The sequence below is a fragment of the Petaurus breviceps genome, unplaced genomic scaffold (genome assembly GCF_028583685.1).
Source record: "Petaurus breviceps papuanus isolate PSGF00001 unplaced genomic scaffold, PetGlider_PUasm1.0 221, whole genome shotgun sequence".
Lineage (NCBI taxonomy): Eukaryota > Metazoa > Chordata > Mammalia > Diprotodontia > Petauridae > Petaurus > Petaurus breviceps.
Genome location: NW_027185877.1, coordinates 7,252,889 through 7,277,951, shown reverse-complemented (window position 1 = coordinate 7,277,951; position 25,063 = coordinate 7,252,889). Strand labels below are relative to the sequence as shown.

At 38.2% G+C, this 25,063-nt stretch overlaps 1 protein-coding gene across 1 annotated transcript in view; it reads left to right on the top strand.

Annotated features, from left to right (window-relative positions):
- The window catches only part of ZDHHC17 (zinc finger DHHC-type palmitoyltransferase 17), a 118,870-nt gene that overhangs the window by 24,288 nt on the left and 69,519 nt on the right, over positions 1–25,063 (top strand). Inside the window, exon 2 of the mRNA XM_069094812.1 lies at positions 22,147–22,250. Within this exon, the coding sequence (XP_068950913.1) occupies positions 22,147–22,250 (104 nt within the window). The remainder of the gene's footprint in view (positions 1–22,146; positions 22,251–25,063) is intronic.

The following is a 25,063-nucleotide window of genomic DNA, read 5'->3' as shown; positions in this document are numbered from 1 at the left end:
AGCAAAAAAAAAAGTGCAGGGAAAGTTGTGTGGAAAAGAAAAATCTCTGCATTGTAAAAATCTGTCTGAGAGAACTGAGAAATTGAGAGATTCATAGCCCTGGGCTTGGGACTCACTCTAGAATTGGGAGGGGGTTGATTGCTGAAGCATTTCTTAAGGAATTGGAGTATGGAAGAAATGTGGTTTGTCAGATTGAATGAGGAGGTGGGGTGCTTTCATTTTGCAGCATTAGTAAGTATTGGTGCTCTTAGGGCTCTATTGCGTCTTATTCTCTTATTACTTCTATTGCCTTTCTCTGGGATCCTTTTCCGGTGAAACTGCTATAGAAGACAGTTAGTGAGATGTCTACCTTTCTCCAGTGGAAAAGCCACAGCAGCAACTGAATTGAATTTTTATAACACTCAGGGCTTATCTTGCATCTGTTGGTGATAACATAGGAAAGCAATTTAAATTTTTGCTTGGTGGTTTGGCAGAGACAGGGATGTGTAGACTGCCAGAAAGCTTGTATGATGTCCTCAACTATAAATTGAGGAGGTTGAGAACAATAGGGGGGAAAAACCCCTGCTTTTTCATTTTTCCTGGGGGAGTTATCCAAGGCTAGGGGAGAAATAAAAAGAAATAAAGTCCAAGCTGGCTTGTCCATTTTTCCTAATGACTATTTGGTTTTAATATTGGTAGTCTGAAGTTGGTTGCTTTGAAAGGTAGTGGGTATTCCCTTCATTGAAGGTCCTTAATTAGAGTCTGGATGACTTGTACTGGGGATCCTTTTTCCAGTATGGGTCGAAGTAGATGACCACTGAAGTCTCTTCTAATTCTTAAATTCTGTGATTAACCCTGTATTTGTTGCTGATAACTCCGTTCTTTTCTCTATGATATAGAGTAACTTGAATGCCTTATGATATAGATATATATATATATGTACATATATATATATATATACACTTGGTGCAATTTTTATTCTCAGAGTAGCCTCACTAAAGGAGCAATTGCTTATATTCCCACTATAATTCAGACCTACTGATCCTTACAGACCAAATGTTACGTGAACACCATACAGAGGCACAAGCTGCTTTATCTTGATGTAATCATTGAATTGTCACTGGGAAAAGGAAGCATCTGGAGTCCCTCACCAGGGAATCCCTCTTCCATTTGTACTTTCCTTGGGTTTTGCCCATGACAGTGGCAGACACCTTTGACAAATAGATGTCTCCTTGTTTTATGGCTTGTTCATTATTAATAATCGGAGGGTCAGTGAACAAAGCTGTCTCTGTTGTTTGGCCTTTCAACAAGTCTTTAACATTGGAGGCACCTTGGTGGGGACAAGTTTTAAGACTATCTTTTATTCTATCAAATCAAATTTTTTTTTAAGTAGCCAGTAAACACAATGAGATCTTATATTCTTTTCACCTTCCAGTCAGTCATTTTGGGGAGAAAAAGCCTCATGTAATTTAAAAAAAAAACTGAACCTATGATTTCCATGTGAACTAGGAAACTTCCAGTGATGAAAATCCTTTTACCAATGCATATTGACTATTGTTCTGTGACTTATCTTACAGGCCAGATTACTTGCCAAGGTCACAAAGCCAAGAGACTTTGTGAGAGACTAGACTTGAATGAACCAGAATTTATGGTGACTGAGGTGGTCTTTGTAATCATCATACAGCTTGAGCTCTGAGGTTTTGCCTCATACTTGCAAACTGGTAAAAATTAAAACAGCCAATGGGAAGTATTATTTGAAAAAAAGTTTTCTTGTTCCTTTTTAATATTTTCAAGGATACCCTGTTGTATAAAATCTCATAAAGGTTTTAACAATGTTAAAATATCACTGACATTTCCAGATATAACTACTCATGTAACAAAAGGTACTTAAGCAAAAAGTTTGCCCCATATTTTACCCCTTCCTCCATCTGTTCCATTTCTGCCAAGAAGAGGGACATTGTTTTTATTATCTTATCTTTTCTCCAGGTCTAAGAGTGTTCATTGCAGTTATTCAGTTAGGCTTCCTTTTATTGTTATTGTCATTTATATTATAATCATTGTGTATATTGTTTTGGTTCCTCTTTATTGAGCATTAGTCACATTACCATGTTAATCTGAATTTCTCACATTTGTCATTTCTTAGCACATAATTATACTCCATTGCTTTCACATGCCACAGTTTGACCATTTCCTAATTGATGGGCACTTTTCCAGTTCTTTTGATACCATACAACGTACTGCTATGAATAGTTTGGTGCAGGCCTTCACCTCTGGACTATTGGCCTGCTGGTTGGTCTCTCTGACATAATTCTTTTCTCATTTCAGTCCCTCCTTCACTCTGCTGTCAAAGTGATTGCCTTTAGTTTATTCAATTCAACTCAGTAAACATTTATTAAGAAACTTCCATGTTCCAGGCATTGTGCTAGGTCCTGGGGATATAATTAAGAAAAAGAAAGACTCTTCATGTCCTCAAGGAGCTTACAATCTAATGAGAATGGACAACATGCAAAAGGAAGCTGGAAAGGGGATTGGAAGGATGGGACTCCCAAGGGGTACCTTGGCTCTTGGTAGTGGAACTGAAACCAAGTGGAGCTTCAGGTGAAAAGTGGAGTGAATTGTAAAGTCCAAACCTGCTCTCTATAAAGGAAAGCTTTGGGGGAAATTTAGTGCTCCACCATCCATGTCTGACTGTGTCAATTTCTCTATTCAGTAAACTCCAGAGGATCAAATATAAAATGCTTGTTTTGGTACTTAAAGCCCTCTATGACCTGCCCCCCACTCACTTCAGAATTATCCTGTATATATCTTGTTTGTACTTAGTTCTTTGCATATTGTCTCACATTAGACTGTGAGCTCCTTAATAATAGGGAAGTATTTTTTTCCTTTCTTTGTATCCCCAGTGCTTAGCACAGTCCCTGTCACATAGTAGGCACTGAATAAGTCTTTCTTGACTGACACACTGACTGATAATATGGGGCCTTTCTGTCCTTCATCTCCTTGGAAATGTATCCAATGATATACTGGTTAATGTTTAACAATGGGCAAAATGTATGTTCTCTGGAATAATATATGCAGGACCAACTTTTAAGTTTATTCGCATTATTAACATTTTCTATGTCACTTTTTTTTTGTAAATGGTATTTTTTTCCACTTACATGTAAAGATGTTTTTTTTCAGCATTCATTTTAAAATAAGATTTTGCATTCTAGATTTTTTTCTCCCATCTCTCCTCCCCAAGACAGCAAGCAGTCTGATATAGATTATATGTACTATGGCACTTTCTTAATACTAGACATTGAGCAAGCAATATATCAAGTCTGGATTTGTAGTTTGTTGATTTCTGAGGTGCAAATGCTCACACTGAAAATTTAACAAACCAGTGTGTACTCTAGCACACCCCAGGCATATGTGCAGTGATATTGGTGGACCAAAAGTAAGAACAGTTCAGTCACTTGTCTTGAATTACATGTGTTTTTTTTCAAGAATTGTTGGACCAGTGTTCACAGGTCAATGTGTGTTAGTGTTGTCTGTAGTAGACCTTCCAGCATTACCCGTATCTTTGCTAAAGGCTCCAGCTTCCTTTATTTGTGTGGTATGGAGCATTCTCATAAAGATTTTATATATATGAGAGTAGGCATAGTATGAATCGGTAGTTATTGTTACCCTCTTGATCTTTTTCAGTAGTAAAAATATATGAGCTCTTACTCTCTTTATTGAAAACTGATCCCTCAGATTCCTCCAGATTTTCACCTCCAATATAAACCTCCACTGCCATTCTTGGTAACTGTTCCTACCATTTTGGTTTTCTTTGGTGCCATTTCTACTTTTTCATACGTCATATCAATGATTATAATGTTGAGAGACCAAATACAATGGCTTCACTCTGTGAGCTGGAGGAAATGGTGTTTTGTAGAGATGTTAATATATCTTTTCCCATTTGGGGTCATTTTGTCATTCTTCCAATTTTGTTTTTTTTCCTTTAATGCTTTAGGATTAATCTCTTTTAATTGGGTTGCATATCAAGGTTACTATAATTCCTTTCCTTAATTTTTCACAATAAGATTTTGTACATGTGTTTATATTATAAACTGGCATTGCAGTTTGGTCTTGATTTTGATTTTGATTGTCACAAGTCAATGGTGTAACTGCACAGAGAACTGATTCGAGAATAATTGTAGGGGGTGTCTGGGTGGCGCAGTAAATAGAGCACCGGCCCTGGAGTCAGGAGCACCTGAGTTCAAATCCGACCTCAGACACTTAACACAAAAACTAGCCATGTGACCTTGGGCAAGTCACTTAACCCCAATTGCCCTCCAAAAAGCAAAAAAAAAAAAAAAAGAATAATTGTATATGAGTAACCAGTTAATTCCTGTCAGTTAAAATATAGTCAATTTCATTTTTTTTATGCTGCTATTCAGTGTTCACCTTTTCTTGTGCCTTCTGAAACAACTTATACCCAGATAAGTGCATTATAGTAATTTTGACAGGAGTGAGGCTGGCTAGGAAAGGAAGCTTATCAACTTGGGGTAGGGTCAAAGAAAACCTCTTAAAAGAAGTGGCTTTAGAGCTAAACCTTGAAGGGAGCTAGGAATCCCTAGAGTGAAGGGGAGGAGGGAGAGTCTTTCAGGCAACTTGTGCAGAGGCATAAAGGTAGGAGATGAAATGTTAAGGATGAAAAACAGCTTATTAGACTAGCTTGGTTGAATTATAGAATGAATGGAGGACAGTAGTATGAAGTCTATTTGCAAAGGCTAGAGCAAAATTCTGAAGTGCTTTGAATGCCACAATTTCTGTCTTAAAGCTGTGGTTCTTAACCTTTTTGTGTGTCATGGATCCCTTTGGAAGTCTGGTAAAGCTTAAAATAATATTTTAAATGCATAAAATGAAATTAATAGGTTTATAAAACAAATAAATTATATTGAAATACAGTTACAAAATATTAAGTGCATGGATCCCAGGTTAAGAATCACTGTCTTATCTGGTGGGTTTTTTTTTTTTTTTTTGCCTTGTCTCCCCACTACCTAGCAGAGTGCCTCTGTATAGTTAATTGTTTCTTGTTAAATGATTGATTGACCATTTGGCATGAATATAGCAATAGAGACTCAGCAGTAGCCTCCAGACAGAAGAGTCAAGAAAATTTCATGAAGAAAAAAAAATAGGGAGGAAAGTGCCTAGGAAAAGGGCATGGTCAGCCGTGTGAAATGTTATATAAGGGTCAAGAAGAATGGCAGCTGAGAAAAGGATGTCAGTTTGGCATATAAGAGATCATTGGTAGCTTTAGTGTCTAGAAAGGAGAGGTCAAAGGCAAGGACACCTGATAGGAAGCTATTGCTACCAGACTAGGTTCAGCTATTCTGTTAGAGAGGGCCTGTACTATAGTAGTGGGCAACTGAGGAGAGAGAAGAAATCTTTTTGGAAGAAATATGGAGGTAGAATTGGCAATTGATTGGATATGGGATGAGGGAAGAGAAAGAATCCAGGGTGATTTTAAGATGTTAAACCTGGGTGACTGAGTGAGGCAAGGCAGCGAGTTTGTTTTAGACATAATGAAATTGAGGTACCTACAGAGATTCCAGATGAAGGTGTTCAAGAATTTGGTGGAGTAAGACATGGAGATGGTAGTTGAAAACATGAGATCCAGTAAGGTTACTGTGAGAATGTTGAGAGAGGAACCCAAGACTCAATCCTGGGATATACCTGTTTACTACTGTAATATTTTCCTAATTGTTCACCCTGCCTTAAGCCTCTCCCCCATTCCAACCTCCACATAGCTGCCAAGTGATATTCCTAAAGCCTAAGTCTTCCTAATGTCACTACTGTGCTTGATAAGCTCCAGTGGTTCCATATTCTGTAATCAAATACAAATTCCTCTGGCATTTAAGTCCTTTAAAACAGGGCTCCAACATCAAGAGGTATCCTTTTTCCTAGCCAAGGCAAACCCCTCTACATGCCTAAGTGATCCCATTCTATTCCATCTTCTCTAGTACATTGCTCCTTTGTCATCCCAAGTTTCTTTCCTACTTCATACAAACACACCCATGTCTCCCCTATTCTCAAAACCTCTTCACTTTATCCATCCATCCTGTGGGCTCTTGCCCTATATTTCTTCTCCCTTTCATGGCTAAACTTCCCTGAGAAGGCTGTTTATATAATCAGTGCCTCTACTTCCTTTCTTTTCACACTTTTCTTTAACTCTGTGTAATGGTGGAATTTAAAGATCCCCTTGTATGGGCTTGTTTTTCGTGTTGTGTTAAAACCCAGAGCTTGTGAATCCCACTTGTGGGATGGACTTGTTAACGTGAAGAGAGGGGGCGGAACTGGGAGGGGCTGGTACCATGGAGAGAGAGACCCAAGGAGAGAGAGACCAGAAGAAGTTTTGGGAGCAGCTTCATGGAGTCAGAGAGAGAGAACTGCCAGCTGATGCCACCCGAACTGCTAAGGGCCAGTTGAAGCTGCCCATGACTTTTGAGAACTGCCACTCCGAGCTGCCGAGAACTGAGGAGGCATGACTGTGGTGCTGGTATTTTTTCTGTCTGTTTTGATGTTATTTTTCCAGATTCCTCTGCTGGTAAAGGACAGTGCTGTTGTTGCAGAAGTACTGGAACCTTGCTGTTGGTTGAGAAGCCTTGAAGGAGGATTTTCTTATTGTATATTTACAGAAATTCTGGAGGAGGGTCTTGCTGCAGGCAGAGAGTGAATTGATGAAGATGCTGGCAGTGTATATTGTGGCTTTGTTAAGCTTTGTCTTCCTAGGAACAGAGATTGCTGAGAATTTGCCTCAGGTCAAGATGAAGACCTCTCCTTGGGTATTGAATGCTGTGCTGGTATCATAACCTTGTTGTGGCTTAGGGGTAGATGGCCTTTGTGCTCTCCACTACCCCTTTGAGAAGGTGCTTAGTGATATCTGATAATAATTGTAATTCAGTGATCCAGGAGGGGAGTACTTTGATTTTTGTGCTTTGTGACTGACCAAATTAATGTACTTTGTTTATGATTAGAAATTAATCACCACTTGAGAAGAGAGACTTTGTGATTGACTAAATGAATGTACTAGCCAGGGGTGGAGTACTTTGACTTTATACTTTATGTGATTGAATTGAGAACTTACTAAATGACTAAGTTACCCTGTATTTTGATTTTCTCTTTTCTGTGAATGTTTTGCCTTAATTTGTTACTGAATATATGGAGAGTTACTATGCTTGTAATTCTGAACCTGGAAGTTGCTTTTGCTTGGCATTACACTCTGCAGCCTAGCTTCTCTGTCTTCCTCATTCAACTGAAACTGCTCTCTCCAAAGTTAGCATTGGTCTCTTTACCAAATCTAATGACTTCCCCCCTTCCCCTTAATCCTCATCCTTCTTGACCTCTATAGTCTTTGGCAGTGTCAATTGTTCTCTTTTCTTTGATAGTCTCTTCTTTCTAGGTTTTTGTGACACTACTCTCTCCTGGTTCTCCTGCTTCCTGTCTAATTGCTCCTTTGTTGGACCTTCATCCAGGCCATACTGGCCAAGTAGGAGTGTTCCTCTAGGCTTTCTCCTGGGCCTTCTCTCTCTGTCTTATTTCAGCCCTCTTCTTTTTCTTTCTGTTATTTTCCTTGGGGAACTCATCAACTCCCAGTGGATTCTATAAATGTCTCAATACATTGTCAGGTCTATTTCTCGACATCTAATTTCTCCTGACCTCCATTCTTGAACCTTCACCTGCCTGTTGGACATCTCAAACTGGATGTCCTATAGACATTTTAAATGCAGCACATCAATTACTGAACTTATTTTCTCCTCTCCTCTACCACCATTTTCCTAGTCACTGAAACTCAAAACCTAGAGGGTCATCCTTGACTCCTCATCTTCCTTTCCCCATTAATCAGTTGTCTGGACTATTGCAATATCCTCCTGTTTAATTTTCCTGCCTCGGGGTGGCTAGGTGGCGCAGTGAGTAGAACACTGGCCCTAGAGTCAGGAGGACCTGAGTTCAAATGAGGCCTCTTACACTTAACACAAAAACTAGCCGTGTGACCTTGGGTAAGTCACATAACCCCAATTGCCCTCCAAAAAGCAAAAAAAAACAAACCCAAAAAACATTAATTTTCCTGCCTCAAGTCTCTCCCCACTCCATTCTGTCTTCCACCCAACTATCAAATTGGCATTCCTTAAGCCCAGGTCTGACCTTGTCACCTCCCCTCCTTCATATTCATTAAGCTTCAGTAGCTCCCTGTTACTTCCAGGATCAAATATAAAATCTTCTCTTGGCATTCAGAGGCTTTTGTAACTTGGTCCTTCCACCCTTCCAGTCTTTTTCTACCTTACACTGACAACACCCTTCACCCCTCAGTCTGGCCTCCTTGCTGTTCCTGGCACAAGACAGTCCATTTCCTGAATCATAAGCATTTTTCTCTGGCCATCTTCCATGCCAAAGGCACTCTGTCCCTCCTTACCTATGCCTGCTGATTTTCTTTACATGTCAGTTAAAGATCTGCCTCCTACAAGAAGACTTTTCTAGTCCCTTTTAATGCTAATGCATACTCTGAGACTATCTCAAATTCATCCTGTTACAGAACCTGTTTATACATAATAGTTTGATTGTTGTCTCTCTCTCTGGACTGTGAGCTCCATGAGGACAGGGACCTTTTTTGTTTTTGTTTGGGGGTGGAGGGTGTCTTTGTCTTGTATTCCCAGTGCTTGCTCAGTTCCTGGCACATATTAGGTACTTTTAAAAGGTTGTTGATTGACTTTCCAGCCTTACTATGCAAATCTCCCCTACACAAATTCCCTAGTCCAGCCTAACAGACCTTCTTACTCTACTTGCAGAAGTGATCCTTCTCACTTCTCTGGGCCACATCTATTCTTGGTGGCTCAAGTTTCCTCATGTATTGGCTTAGATGCCACCCTTTAATTAAAGCCTTTTCTAATCCCCTCCAGCCATTAATGTCTCCCCTACTAAATTACCTTGTCTATGTTTTGTATATGCTTCTAAGTAGACCATCTATCTGTCCCACCTCAAGGGCCTTCAGGAATGCATGGATGTGTCTATTTTTCCTTGGGGCCAGTGTTGAATTGTGTTGTTTTTGTTTATTTTTATCCATTTGATGGTTATAAGGTAGAACCTCATGGTTGTTTTGGCTTGCATTTTTTTATTATGAAGGGGAACATATTTTGTATGTTAATTTATAATTAATTCCCCCTCTTGTTCATTTCCTTTTCACTTGTGAATTGGTCAAACTGGATATTCTCATATATGCTATGAATTCTGGATACCAAACTTTTATCTACGCTATTCACTATGAAGATTTTTCACTTTTATATTAAATTTTATTTTTAGTTTTAGTGTACATTATTCATTTCCACAAGATTCTGAGTTACAGATTTTCTCCCCATATTCCCCCTACCCATCACCCCAAAACAGCGATCCCACTGTATACCCCCTCCCCTAATCTGCTCTCTCCTATATCCTCCCCCATTCCCCATCCACCTTTCCAGTAGGGCAAGATGGATCTCCATACCCAAGTGCCTGTATATCTTATTTCCCAGTTGCATGTAAAAAAAAATAATGTTTTTTTAAACATTTGATTTTAAAACTTTGAATTCCAGATTCTTTACCCCTTCTTCCCTCGTCCTCCACCATTACTGGGGAGATAAGCCATTCAGTATAGGTTGTATGTGTGTAGATACACAAAACATTTCTATAGTGGATATACTGTGAAAGACTGACTATATTTCCCTCCATCCTATCCCGACCCCCCCACACACACACTTGTTCTATTATCTGCTTTGACCCTGTCCCTTTTCAAAAGTGTGTGCTTCCAACATCCCTGCCCCCCAACCTGCCCTCCCTTCCATTATCCCCCCTCTCATCCCCTTCCCCCCTACTCTTCTGTAGGGTGAGATACCCTATTTAGTGTGTATGTCATTCCCTGCCTCAGCCAAATTCAGTGAGAGTAAGGTTGACCCATTCCCTTTTGCCTTCTTGTTCTTCCCTTCCATTGAAACCATTTTCCCTTGCCTCTTCTATATGATATACTTTACCCCATTCTGTTTCTCCCCATCTCCTCTCATTATATTCCTCTCTTACCTCTCAATTTCACCTTTTAAGTATCATTCCTTCCTGCTCAATTGATATTATGCCCTCTATGTATACCTGTACACACTTATACACACTCACATATGTATTCATATGCCCATATAGCCTCCTATATAGACATATATATGTATGTACACACATATATATATGTATACATACACACATACACTCATTTATATTCCCTTCGCCTATCCTCATACTAAGAAAAGTTTCATAAGTTACAATTACCGTTTTTCCATGTAGGAATGCAAATAGTCCAACTTTGATAAGTTCCTTATGATTTCTTTTCCCTGTTTACCTTCTTGTGCTTTTCTTGCTTCTTATATCTGAACGTCAAGTTCCTACTCAACTCTGTTTTTTTCATCAAGAAAGCTTGAAAGTCTTCTAGTCCATTGAATGACCATAATTTCTCCTGAAACATGATACTCAGTTTTGCTGGGTAGGCGATTCTTAGTTTTAATCCCAGCTCCTTTGACCTCTGGAATATCATATTCCAAGCCCTTTGATCCCTTAGTGTAGAAGCTGCAAGATCCTATGTTATCCTCATTGTTTTGCCACAATATTCAAATTGTTTCTTCCTGGCTTTTTGTAATATTTTCTCCTTGATCTGGGAATTCCAGAGCCTGGCTATTATATTCCTAGGAGTTTTCTTTTGGGGATCTTTTTCAAGAGGTGATTGGTGAATTCTTCCTTGAGAATTTCTTGAAGGATGATTTCTAGGTTCTTTTTTTGATCATGGCTTTCAGGTAACCCAATAATTTTTAGTATTCATTTAAAAAAAATTTTTTGTCATTATTAATTTGTTTGTTTACTTTGAGTTTACAAGATTCAGTTCCCCAGTTCCTTTTTGTTTCAGATTTTCTCTCCCTTCCTCCCCTTCCCCCTGCTCCCCCCATGGTGGCATAAAATCAGGTATAGGATCTGCAGATACTTTCACATTAGACATTGGTCAGGTTATAAAGAAGGATTGTATCGGATGGAATGAACAGTGGGAAAGAGGAAACCAAACCAAACAAGAAAAAGAAAGAGAACAGGTAATTTGCTTCATTCTGCATTCAAACTCTGTTCTTTCTGGTTCTTTCTCTGAATGTAGACATCTCTCTCCATCATGAGTCTTTTGGAGTTTACTTATAGCCCTGCATTTCTGAGAAGAGTCCTCTCTATAAAAGTTGGTTGTCACACACACGTTGTATCTGTAATTGCGTACAAATTTTTTCTGGTTCTTCTCTTCTCATTCAGCATCAGTTTGTGTAAGCCTCTCCAGGTAGATATGAAGTCCATCTGCTCTTCGTTTCTTATGGCACAGTAGTATTCCATTACAATCATATACCATAACTTGTTTAGCCATTCCATAATTGATGGGCATTTCCTTAATTTCCAGTTCTTTGCCACCATAAAAAAAAATGCTATAAATATTTTTGTACATAAGGGTCTTCTTCCCGCTTCTCTGATCTCTTTGGGATACAACCCTAGAAGTGGTATTGCTGGGTCAAAGGATATGAAATTACTTATAGCCCTTTGCGCATAGTTGAAGATTGCTCTCCAGAATGGTTGGATCAGTTCACAACTCCACCAGCAATGTATTAGTGTTCCAATTTTTCCACATCATTTTCCTGTTTTGTCATCTTAGCCAATCTGGCCGGTGAGATGTGGTACCTCAGAATTGTTTTGATTTGCATTTCTCTAATCAATAGTGATTTAGAGCATTTTTTCATATGCTTATAGATATCTTTAATTTCTTCCTTTGAGAACTTTATCCTTTGACCATTTATCAGTTGGGGAATGACTTGTATTCTTATAGATTTGACTCAATTCTCTGTATATTTTAGAAATGAGGCCGGTGCGGCCAGGTAGCACTGTGAGTAAGAGCACCAGCTCCAGTGTTGAGAAGACCTGGATATCGAATCCCGGGCTCAGACACTTAGCACCCACCCAGAAACACCTGGCCGTGTAACCTTGAGCAAGTTACTTAACCCCAATTGCTTAGGGGTGGCCAGGTGGCTCAGTGAGTAAGAGCACCGGCTCCAGTGTTGAGAAGACCTGGAGATCAAATCCGGGCTCAGAAACTCAGTACCACACCCAGAAATAACTGGCCGTGTAACCTTGAGCAAGTTACTTAACCCCAATTGCTTAAAAAAAAAAAATGAGGCCTTTATCAGAGACATTGGTTGTAAAAATTCTTTCCCAATTTCTCTTAATATTGGTTACATTGGCTTTGTTTGTACAAAAGCTTTTCAGTTTCATGTAATCAAAGTTATCCATTTTGTATTTTATAATGCTCTCAAATTCTTGTTTGGTCATGAAATCTTCCCCTCTCCATAAATGACAGATAAACTATTCCTTGCTTTCCCAGATTGCTTATAGTATCATCCTTTTACCTAGATCATGCACACATTTAGACTTAATTTTGGTATATGGTGTTAGATAATGATCTATGCCCAGTTTCTGCCATAGTATATTCCAGTTTTCCCAGCAGTTTTTGTCAAATAGTGAGTTCTTATCCCCAAAACTGGGGTCTTTGGGTTTATCAAAGAGTAGATTATTTTATAGTCATTGACTGCAGAGTCTCGTGTACCCAATCTATTCCATTGATCCACTGCTCTATTCCTCAGCCAGTACCAAGTAGTTTTGATGACTGCTGCTTTATAATACAGATTAAAATCTGTAGCTAGGCCACCTGTAGCAGCAAGCACCCCAAGCGTCCTCAGGGTTTGCTGCCAATACAGGTTCTTGGATCTGCTTTGATAAAGGAAAGCAACTCAAAATGGGAAAACAAGCTTACTTTAATCAGTCAGACATATATCGTTTACCTTGTTCAGGGGAAAAAAGTCAGCACCCGAACTTCAAAGTATACAGGCAGAATTATCAAGACAGAAACAGATCAAGTAGACAGATTTCCAAACTGTCCAACCATTACATCCATACCCTATGAACATCTGGGTTTCAACATCTGGGTTTTTCAAAGCCAGGGGTCTCAGAACAACGGCTTCCCAGAATCCAGATCAAATCACAGAACACTTCTCAAAGTGAGCCCCAAAACAAAGCCTCACATCAGGGCTTATATAGCCTTCTCCTGGCTCAGAGAATGTAACAACCTTATTGACCCACTGGCCAATCAAAAAGTATTTACTGAAAAACAAGCGTCCTTCCCCAGGCTTCAGGTGCACTTTAGCCTAGGGCAGGGAAGATCTTCCAAATTTACATTCCCATTACACCACCTTCCCTAGCATTTCTTTTCATTAATTTCCTTGATATTCTGGACCCGTTTATTCTTCCAAATGAATTTTGTTATTATTTTTTCTAGGTCTGTAAAGTATTTTTTTTTTTGGAGGGCAATTGGTGTTAAGTAACTTGCCCAAGGTTACATGGCTAGTTATATAAAATAATTATTTGGTAAATTGATTGGTATGGCACTAAATATGTAATTTAATTTAAGCAAAATTGTCATTTTTATTATATTAGCTCAACCCAGCCATGAGCAATTGATGTTTTTCCAATTAGTTAGATCTGACTTTATTTGTGTGAAAAGTGTTTTGTAGTTGTGTTCACATAGGTCCTGGGTTTGTTTTGGCAGATAGATTCCCAAATATTTTATAATGTCTACAGTAACTTTAAATGGGATTTCTTTTTCTATCTCTTGCTGTTGGATTTCATTAGAAATATACACGAATGCCGAGGATTTATGTGGGCTTATTTTATATCCTGCAACTTTGCCAAATTTATTTATTGTTTCAAGTAGTTTTTTACTTAATTCTTTAGGATTCTCTAAGTACATCATCATATCATCCACAAAGAGTGATAACTTAGTCTCTTCTTTGCCTGATTTGATTCCTTTAGTTTCTTTTTCTTCCCTAATTGCTATTGCTAGCATTTCTAGTACCAAATTGAATAAGAGGTGTGATAGTGGACACCCTTGTTTCACCCCTGATCTTATTGGAAATGCTTCTAGCTTATCCCCATTACATATAATACTTGCTGATGGCTTTAAATAGATGCTACTTATTATTTTAAGGGAGCCTCCATTTATTCCTATACTTTCTAGTGTTTTTAATAGGAATGGATGTTGTACTTTGTTAAGTCTTTTCTGTATCTATTGAGATAATCATGTGGTTTCTAGCCCAATAATTTTTAAATTATCTCTCCTGGATCTATTTTCCAGGTCAGTGGTTTTTTGATTAAGATATTTCGCATTGCCTTTTATTTTTTCATTTGTTTGGATCTGTTTAAAAGTGTCTTGATTTCTTGTAAAGTCATTAGCTTCCATTTGCTCCAGTCTAATTCTGAAGGAATTATTCTCTTAAGTGAGCTTTTGAAATTCTTTTTTCATCTGGCAAATTCGGCTTTTTAAGGCATTCTTCTCCTCATTGGCTTTTTGGGCCTCTTTTGCCACAGTAGAACTCTGCTTCTAGAGAGGAGAGCTTTTTCCCAAAGCGTTGAGTTATTAGTTTGGTGCCCTCTCTGAAACCTCAACACCTCTGAAGCCTCTGGTATCTGGTCACTCTACCCAGGACCTTCACCAAAGACAGCAATCCATATCCAAGCAGGTTAAAGCATGAGTGATTACCCCTCACAGTGGTCGCTTGGTCCCCCTATGATCTGCAGGCCAGGAGCTGTGAAGCAACCACGTGGCCATTGCACACCAGCAGCTTGTCCCTCTGGGGGCAGAGGCCCGATTGCACTCTCAGACCACCTGTTTCCAAAGTCCGCACTGACCATTTTCTTTGCCTTTGGCATTTATGGTTTGATAATTCTGAAAACCACCACAGCTGCTGGTGATCCACTGTCCCTAAGTCCCCTCCAGTTGCGGCTGGTTGGGGCCACCCTGGGGCTAAAACCATGGATTCATGTGGGGCTGGACTGTGCTCCCAGCATTCTGTGATGGACCCTTCCTGTTTGGGTCTTCCAAATGCTTCCAGGCTGCCTTCAGCGGGAGATTTGTTTCTCTTTGTGACTTTGTGACTTCTGTAGCGCTGAAGTTTGTTTAGAGTCATATTTTATAAGTATTTGAGGTGGTTATGGGGGGAGCACATGGAGTTTTCCTGCTTCTATGCCTCCATCTTGATTCCACCCTGTTTTTTGTATGATAGTAAATCTATTCTGCTTGTTTGCAGTGATTTCACTATAATAGATAAAAATTTAAGAACATAGAATCATAAGTCTAGAATGAGAAGGAATTGTAGACATTTTCTAGCCCTGTAATCCTCATTTTACAAATAAAACCAGTCCATCTCAATGCATTGATTTGCCGAAATACTCACACAGTATGTAGGTGGCAGAGTCAGGACTTTGGTGACACCGAATTTATATTACACCAAATCATGCTGCCTTTGTATCTTTTAAAAATTACTTTAATTGAACTTAAGAAATAAAACAGGCATTTCCATAAAATAGAATAGAAAAAGATGATTAAATCTTTTTTACAAGTGCAATTTGCTAATCCTTTTAAATATATAATAAACTTATGTAAATTTCTTTTTTTTTTTCCTTTAGACACAAATATGTGTATATATGTAAAACCATTCTATATATACTTCTGTTTATCAGTTCTTTCTCTGGATGTAGATACCATCTTCCTTCATATATCTTTTGTAGTTAATTTGGGTTATTTATAATAGTCAAAATGACTTGGTCACTCATAGTTCTTAAAATGATATTGTTACATAAATGTTCTCTTGTTTGTTTCAACGTTCTGCTTATTTCTCCATGATTTTGTGTAAGTATATCCATGTTTTTCTTTATCTTTTTTTTTTTGGAGGGGTAAGGTAGGGCAATTGGGGTTAAGTGACTTGCCCACGGTCACACGGCTAGTTTTTTGTGTTAAGTGTCTGAGGCCGGATTTGAACTCAGGTCCTCCTGCCTCAGGGCCGGTACTCTATTCACTATGCTACCTAGCCGCCTCTATCCATGTTTTTCTAAGATCATGGAACTCATCATTTCTTATAGCTCAATGCTATTCCATCATATTTATATATTACACTCTCCAATTGAAGGGTAACCACACAATTTCGCCACCACAAAGAGAACTGCTTATCAATATTTTAGAACGTAGAAGTTCTCTTCCTTTTTCTGTGATCACTTTGGGAAGCAGACCTAGGAGTGGTATTCCTGGGACAAAAGGTATAGGCATTTTTATAATAACTCTTTGGGCGTAATTCCAGATTGCTCTCCAAAGTGGTTGGATCATTTCACAGTTCTATCAATAGTGAATTAGTGTCCCAATTTTTCCAAGACCCCTCCAACATTTGTTGCTTTTTCGTTTAATCGTTTTAGTCTTTCTGATAGTTATAAAATGATATCTCAAAGTTTTAATGTGTTTTTAATCAGTGTTAGTTTAGGGCATTTTTTGATAGGACTATAAATTGTTTTTCATTTTAATTTTTGTATTTTAATTCAATTGAATAATCAATCCATTGATTAATAAAATCTTTATTAAGTGTTTATTATGTGTGAAGCTACACCAAGTACTGGAGATGTTTATGTCCTTTGAAAATTTGAGTAGAAGAAGCTGCTTGTACTGTAGGCATAAATGGGAAATGTACTTGGGTGAGATGCATTTATTAGAACAAAGAGTCCAACAGCTTTATCTTGGGGCAGGTATAAAAACAGGGCTGTGGCAAAAAAAATGATAATGTAATTAAGAACATGGTCATCAATAAGATTTATTTACTGGAAGCTTTCCATGGTAGGGCCTTGACTATCTCATATCCCTTTTGTCAAAGCTATTTATGAATTTTTTTTTAAATGAAAGACTTGCTTTCATTGTATTATAATTGACAAATAGCCTTTAGAATTTGCAAAGATCTTTATATAAATTATTATCTGTGAGATACTGTTATCTCTTTATACAAGTGATGAAAACTGAGGTATGGATAGTTTAAATGGTTTCTTATAGTGACATAGAGATACTATATGAACCTAAATCTTCCATATTTGGAAGTTCTGAAAATCCCCTCTAGGTCTAAACTGATTCTCCAACCTCTCTGGTGAGAAGATTTAGGTAGAAATTAAAGCTCTGCAACATTACCTTTGTGATTATAGGCAATTCCTTTAATGTCTCTTATAGTGTACATATTTGTAAGAAGAAGGTGCAGGAGTAGTTGACCTCAAAATTCCTTTTACATCTAAAATCCTGTGATTTTAATTGATGTATATTTAATTGAATATCTGTGTGTGGTGCCATCTGCTGGTAAAATGAGTTAATTACTTTTGGAAAAGAGTATAAATATGGTAGATAATGATTTTCCTTTTTATGGATTTTTTTTTCAAATGCTTATGCTTATCTTCACAGGTCTTGTTTGTGTGTCTAGTACTTATCTCCCCTATAATATCTTTTCTATATCCTCCCCCCCTTTCCCTTATCACTAACAGTCATTTACTTTCCTGAGAAATCCAAATAAATTCAGATGTAATTATTTTCAGAAATAACCTAGCCTAACATATAACGAGCTTCTTTAAAAATTTTTGAGATTGTTTTTAAATATGGACTGCTTGCTTGATTGTTATATAATAATGACTCAGAAGAAAATTTGGAATTGTTATGTTTTATAGGGAAGAAGTCAACTTTGTATAATAGGACAATCTAAATTTGTCCGACCTCCTCCAAATGTTTTGACTTATATATGATGTAGATTAATCCCATATGATTTCTTTCATTATACTCCATACCCCTTCCCTTCTTTCTCATATTCTTATTACCCACCTTTTCCATTTAAAACTGTATCTGAGAAGTATTCTTATTTCCTCAACCATTAACCTGCTATAACTGGGAGTGACTCTGCCTGTCAACTTCAGGAAAATCCTTTTAACATTAGTGTTAGTTTATTTTTTTTTATCAAATGCTTTATTAACTTCTAGTTTACATCATTCATTTCTGCAAGATTTTGAGTTACACATTTTCTCCCCATTTTCCCCCCTACCCACCACCCCAAAATAGCGATCCCACTGGATATCCCCTTCTCCAATCTGTTCTCTTCTGTATCTTCTCCCATACTGTAGCAGCAAGCACCCCAAGCGCCCTCAGGGTTTGCTGCTGTAGCAGGTTCTTGGATCTGCTTTGATAAAGGAAAGCAACTTAAAATGGGTTAACAAGCTTACTTTAATCAGTCAGACGTATATCATTTACCTTGTTCAGGGGAAAAGGTCAGCACCCCGAACTTCAAAGCATACAGGCAGAATTATCAAGACAGAAACAGATCAAGTAGACAGATTTCCAAACTGTCCAACCATTACATCCATACCCAGTCAACATCTGGGTTTCCATATCTGGGTTTTTCAAAGCCGGGGGGGGGGGGTGGGGGCCTGGACAACGGCTTCCCAGAATACAGATCAAATCACAGAACACTTCTCAAAGTGAGCCCCCAAAACAAAGCCTCACATCAGGGCTTATATAGCCTTCTCCTGGCTCAGAGAATGTAACAACCTTATTGACCCACTGGCCAATCAAAAAGTATTTACTGAAAAACAAGCCTCCCACTCCCATGTTTCAGGTCCTAGGGGCAGGGAAGATCTTCCAAATTTGCATTCCCATTACACATACCCCCTCCAACTTTCCAATAGGGCACCATGGATCTCTGTGGCCCAGTGCCTGTATATCTTATTTCCCAGTTACATGTAGAATAATATTAATAATAGTATACATATATATATATATATAAATTTTTTTTAAACATTTGATTTTAAAACTTTGATTTCCAGATTCATTACCCACCCTTACTGGGAAGATAAGCATTTCGGTATAGATTGTACATGTGTAGCTATGCAAAACATTTCCATAGTGGATATATTGTAAAAGACTGAGTATATTTCCCTCCCTCCTATCCCACCCGCACTTGTTCTGTTCTCTACTTTGATCCTGACCCTTTTCAAAAGTGTGTGCTTTCAACTTCCCTGCCTCCAAGCCTGCCCTCCCTTCCATTATCCCCCCTCTCATCCCCTTCCCCCCTACTCTCTTGTAGGGTGAGGTACCCTATTTGGTGTGTATGTCATTCCCTCCCTGAGCCAAATTCAATGAGAATAAGGTTAACTCATTCCCTTTTGCCTTCCTATTCTTCCCCTCCATTGTAACCATTTTCCCTTGCCTTTTCTATATGAGATAGTTTACCCCATTCTGTATCTCCCCATCTCCTCTCATTATATTCCTCTCACCTCTTAATTTCACCTTTTAAGTATTATCCCTTCCTATTAAATTTGTCCTGTGCCCTCTATCTATGTATACTTGTACACATATATACACACATTCACATGTTTTCATATGCCCATATACCCTCCTATATAGACACATATATGTATGTGTATGTATATATATATGTGTGTATGTGAGTACATTTCTGTTCCCTTCAACTATTCTCATACTGAGAAAAGTTTCATAAATTACAATTATCGTTTTTCCATGTAGGGATGTAAATAGTTCAACTTTGGTAAGTTCCTTATGATTTCTTTTCCCTGTTTTACCTTCTCATGCTTTTCTTGCTTCTTGTATCTGAATGTCAAATTTTGTATTCAACTCTGGTTTTTTCATCAAGAATGCTTGAAAGTCCTCTATTCCACTGAATGACCATATTTTCCCCTGAAACATGATATTCAGTTTTGCTGCATAGGTGATTCCTGGTTTTAATCCCAGCTCCTTTGACCTCCGGAATTTCATATTCCAAGCCCTTCGACCCCTCAGTGTAGAAGCTGCTAGATCCTATGTTATCCTGATTGTGTTTGCACAGTATTCAGATTGTTTTTTCCTGGCTGCTTGTAATATTTTCTCCTTGATCTGGGATTTCCGGAACCTGGCTATAATATTCCTAGGAGTTTTCTTTTTGGGATCTTTTTCAGGAGGTGATCAGTGGATTCTTTAAACCTCTCTTTTGCCCTCTGGTTCAAAACATTAGGGCAATTTTCCTTGAGAATTTCTTGGAGGATGATTTCTAGGTTCCTTTTTTGATCATGGCTTTCAGGTAGTCCAATAATTTTTAAATTATCTCTCCTGGATCTATTTTCCAGGTCATTGGTTTTCCCAATGAGATGTTTCACATTGCCTTCTCTTTTTTCATTTGTTTGGATCTGTTTAATAGTATCTTGATTTTTCATAAAGTCATTAGCTTCCATTTGCTCCAATCTAATTCTTAAGCAATGATTCTCTTCAGTGAACTTTTGAGATTCTTTTTCCATCTGGTAAATTCGGCTTTTTAAGGCATTCTTCTCCTCGTTGCCTTTTTGATCCTCTTTTGCCATTTGAGTTAGTCTATTTTTTAAGGTGTTATTTTAATCTTTAGTCAGGTTGTTGACTCTCATTTCATAATTTTCTTGAATCATTCTCATTTCTCTTCCCAATTTTTCCTCCACTTTCCTTATTTGGTTTTCAAAATCCTTCTTAAGGTCCTCTATTGTCTGTAACCAGCTCATATTTTTCTTGGAAACTTTTGGTGCAGGAGTTCTGACTTCACTGTCTTCCTCCTGTTCCATGCTTTGATCCTCTTTGTCCCCAAAATAGTAGTCTAAAGTTGGGTTGCTCATGTTGCCACTCAATTACTTTAGTTTTTGGCTTTTTGCCACAGTAGGACTCTGCTATCAGAGTGGGGAGCTTTGTCCTAAATTGCTGGGGTTTTCCTCAGCTGCCAGAGGTATTAGTTGGGTACCCTCTCTGAAGTCTCCACATGCTCTGGCACGCTGGTCGCACACCCCACGACCTCCACCCTAGACTGCAATCCAGATCCAAGCAGGTTAAAGCAAGAGCAATTACCCCTCAGACTGGTTGCTTGGTTGCTCTACAATCTGCAGGCCAGGAGCTGAAGCTGCCACATGGCAGCGGCCACACACCACCATGCCTCAGCGGCTTCTCCCTCTAGGGGATAAAGGCCAACTGCACTACCGGATCCCAGAGTCTACACTGCACTGACCTCTCACTTTGTCCTTAGCATATATGGGTTGATAATTCTGGAAACTGCCACAGTTGCTGGTGATCTGAAGTCCCTCCAACCAGCGGCTGGTCAGGCCATGCTGGGGCTAAGACCTCTGGCTCCCATGGGGCTGGGGTCGGCTCCCAGAGTGCTGGGCTGGCCACTTCCTGCCAGTCTGTTGGGCTGTTCTCAGTGGGAGGTTAGATTCTCTGTGTCATTTTGTGGGTTCTGTAGCTCCAAAGTTTGTTCAGCATCACCTTTTACATGAATTGGACGAGGTGGGAGCCAGAGCCCCGAGGAGGTCCTGTTTATACTCTACCATCTTGACACTGCCCCCTCCCCCCAGAACCAGTGTTTTTATATACTACAGTATAGAAAACCTTAGAATATAAGCTCAGCCTTTCTTAGACATTATTTGTAATCTGGGCCCCTTATTTTTACAGCAACAGAAACTGTGGCCTAAACAGTAGGTTAAGTGACTTCTCTAGGGCTATACAAGTTTTTTGCAGATGTAGATCTAGGACCCAAGAAGGGGGTGGTGTCGTTAGATACCAGTCTTGGGTTAGCAGGGAGTTTAGTTTCTAGTGATTCAGTTTACTCATATCATATGTATGTGTCTATATTCCATTATGATTTCATTAAGACTCTCCCATTTATAACTTGGGGAACCTAAGCAACAGAGTTTAAATGGCTTCCTCATGGTGACAGAACTAGAGGTATATATGTAACTAAGTTTTCCAGTTCTAATAGTTCTGAAAATCCCTTCCTGTTCTAAATCTGTGACTCACTAAGTGAAAAGATTTAGTTTTAAATCCTGGCTCTTCCTTAATTAACATTTGTCATCACAATATTGACTGAAACCTTCTTATGCTGAATAGATTGACTTCCTGGGTTGCTGTAAATAAAAAAAAATAGACTTTTTGCTATTCAGCATTATAGTGAAGAGCCTATCCCTATTTAGGTAGGTTTTTCCTTAGATGACAGACACCACTAGTATTGACTCTATTCCTATCCTAGTTTGCAGAAGGTAGGCCTGTTGCTATATGCCTTTCCTCCAAAAAATTCCAAATATAATAGGACAAATGGCTACTACTTCATAGGCATTTTTTGTTTATTTAAAAAGCATGGTTAGTAAATTAATTCTATTTTAATAAGCTATTTTTCTGTTTTAAACTTCTGGAAACCGTATGATTCTGTTTCTTAGGAAATCAAGCCTCAAAGCCATTATAACCATGGATATGGTGAACCTCTTGGACGTAAAAGCCACATTGATGATTATAGCACATGGGACATAGTCAAAGCCACACAGTAAGTGTTTATTTGCTGTTTTGATTTGTAGGAGTATAAGTCCTTCTTGAGCTTGTGAATAGCTTAAAATTCTTATAATTTTACTTATTTCTTTTACATGTATAAAAAATTTAAGCATAGTTTCTTCTTAAATTCTAATCTTTATACTTTAACAAAACAAAGAACATTAAGACTTAATTGAACAAATTATTTGGTATTCCAAAAGAAAAGTTTGGTATTTCTCTCCATTTCCTTCTTTATCACATAGTGGTATCCAAAAAAGCCTTTACATGATGCATTGAGTGTTGTGACTTTCAGATATGTGAAATTTTAGGTAAATAACTATGTCATCATGCCATTAACTATTTTTAATTACAAGAAAAACTCACCTTGATAAGACAGAAAGCATCCAGAGGAAGGCAGCCATAATGCTAAAGGCCCTGATATCTTGTCAAATGAGAATTGATCGAAAGAACTTGGTGGGGGTGTTTATCCTGAAGAAAAGACTTAAGGGCACATGATAATTGTCTTCAAGGGAAAGCTCAAATCCTATATTATTTGATCGGGGTGCGGGGGGGAATGCTATAAAGATAATACAGTTCAGCAAAGCTTTTGACAGTCTCTTAATGTTATACTTATGAATAAGATGGAGAGATATTAGCTGGATAATATTACAGTTAGGTAGACACAAAATGTAATGATGTCATTATTATGTCATCCTGGAGAAAGGTGTCTAATGGAGTAACCCATCCCTTTGTTTTGTTTAACATAATTATTAATGAAGGCATAGATGGCATGCCTGTCAAATGTACAAATGACAACAAACTTGGAAGGTATAGCTAACATGGATGATAGTCTTGATCTAATTAGACTTCATATGAGTCTAATTAATAATATGACAAGGAAGCCAAAAAAGCTCTAGGCTACATTCATAAAGACATAGTATTCTGAATGAGAGAGATAATGATTTTGCTATTTTCTGCCCTGGTTAGGCCTCTTCTAGAATATCATGTTCAATTCTGGGCACTATATTTTAGGAAAACGTAGACAAGCTGGAACATTTCCAAAAGAAGGTAGCCAGGTTGTTGAGAAGACTGGAGAACATGCTATATAAGGAATGATGTGTTTTATATTGTAAGTAATAGAGAGCCATTGGTTTTTGAGTAGGGAACTAACAGTCAGAATCCTGCATCAAGTTGCTTATTTTGGTAGCTATGTGAAGGCTGAATTAGACAAACAAAAGAGACTGAAGACAGAGAGATGGATTAAGAGGCTATTAAAATAGATTCATACAGGCCTGAATTAGATTTGTGGCAGAGAAGTAGGTAAGAGAAGAAAGATTGTCGAGATAGAATTGAGAGGACTTGGCAATTGATTGGTTGTGAGGAGGCAGGGTAAGGGTTAAAGTTTTTAAAAATGGGGTTTTGAGTTTAGGGGACTGGATATCATTAACCATAGGAACAGGGAAGGTGACAAGAGAAATAACTTGGAGGAGTGGAGATGATAAGTTCACTTCTGGACGTAGTGAGTTTGAGATGCCAGCAGGACATCCACAGCCTTTGTGTCTGTCAGGCAATTGTAAATATGGAGCTGTATGTCATGAGAGAAATTAATACTGGAGATAGAAATTTGAGAGTCATCTGTATAGACTTGGTAATTGAAATCAGATAACTCGTAAAGGAAGACTATAGAGAGGCACTCTTAAGGACCCAGGAGAGAAACTAGATAAGAAGCCTAGAGAGAGTGTGAAGGAACAGATGGGAGGAGGAAGCCTAGGGAGGAGAAAATATTAAGAGAAAAGAATAATCATCAGTGTCATATTCTACAGAAAAGTAAAAGAGAGTAAGTGGATACTGAGAAAAAGTCTTATATATTGTCATCCACACCAATCTTCAATGGTGATGAGGAGTGATAGCCAGAAAGTGGGGAACATTGATAAAGTGGGAAAGAGTGAGTTTGAGAGTTTGTATTTTGTATTTGATGTTACTCTATAAGTTATTTTATTCTGTATTCCATGTTACAAAACTGAATCTCTCTTTGAATGAAGAAGCTCATATGTCCAAGGTTCAGTCTCTGAAGATACATACCAAAGGCTTATGCTTTCCCAGAGTCGTTGTTAGTTAAAGAAAAACTCTGTTCTCAATACTCTCATAAAACATTATCTCAGTTTTTCCTATAAGGTTTGTGTGTTATCCTTGAGAAGCTGAACTAATTGACCTTGTCCCATAGTTCAGAAAGGTGGTCTTATGTAATCCTCCAGTCACCAGTAGGCCCATGTACCTGGGTCCCTATTGGTGACCTCAGGAAGCAGCTGAGACCCATAAAATTCACAGAAGTATTTCTTATACTCAGAAGTGGTCACCATCCTAGGGGGCTATGCCCACTTTCCTTGATGTAGACAATTATGATTCCCCAACCCTAAGATATTACTAATACCATAGCCAATGATATAATTTTTATTCTGTTCTTTGTTCTGTGCTTATAAAAATGAGCTTCATGGCATAAATGAAGGCAAACCATTGACCTTTTATTATCAGAATGTATTCCCTTGATAAGAAATTATATGTTATGCAAAGAAACTTGCCTCAGTTTACCTTTTTGTTAGATTTCACATGCTACAATAGGCTTTTCCTTAAAGAAGTGAGTGCATAATTTTCGACTCTGAAACAACATAAGGTTAAGATTTTTGAGTGTTGTAAGGATCTTGATTTATCTTTCAGAAAACATTCTATGCTGTTAAATGCAAAATTTATTTAAATGTAGTTTTGTCTAATTTCCCTTAAAATACAGTATTTTTTAGTATAGAATAACATCAGTGTTTCCTATTATCTGTT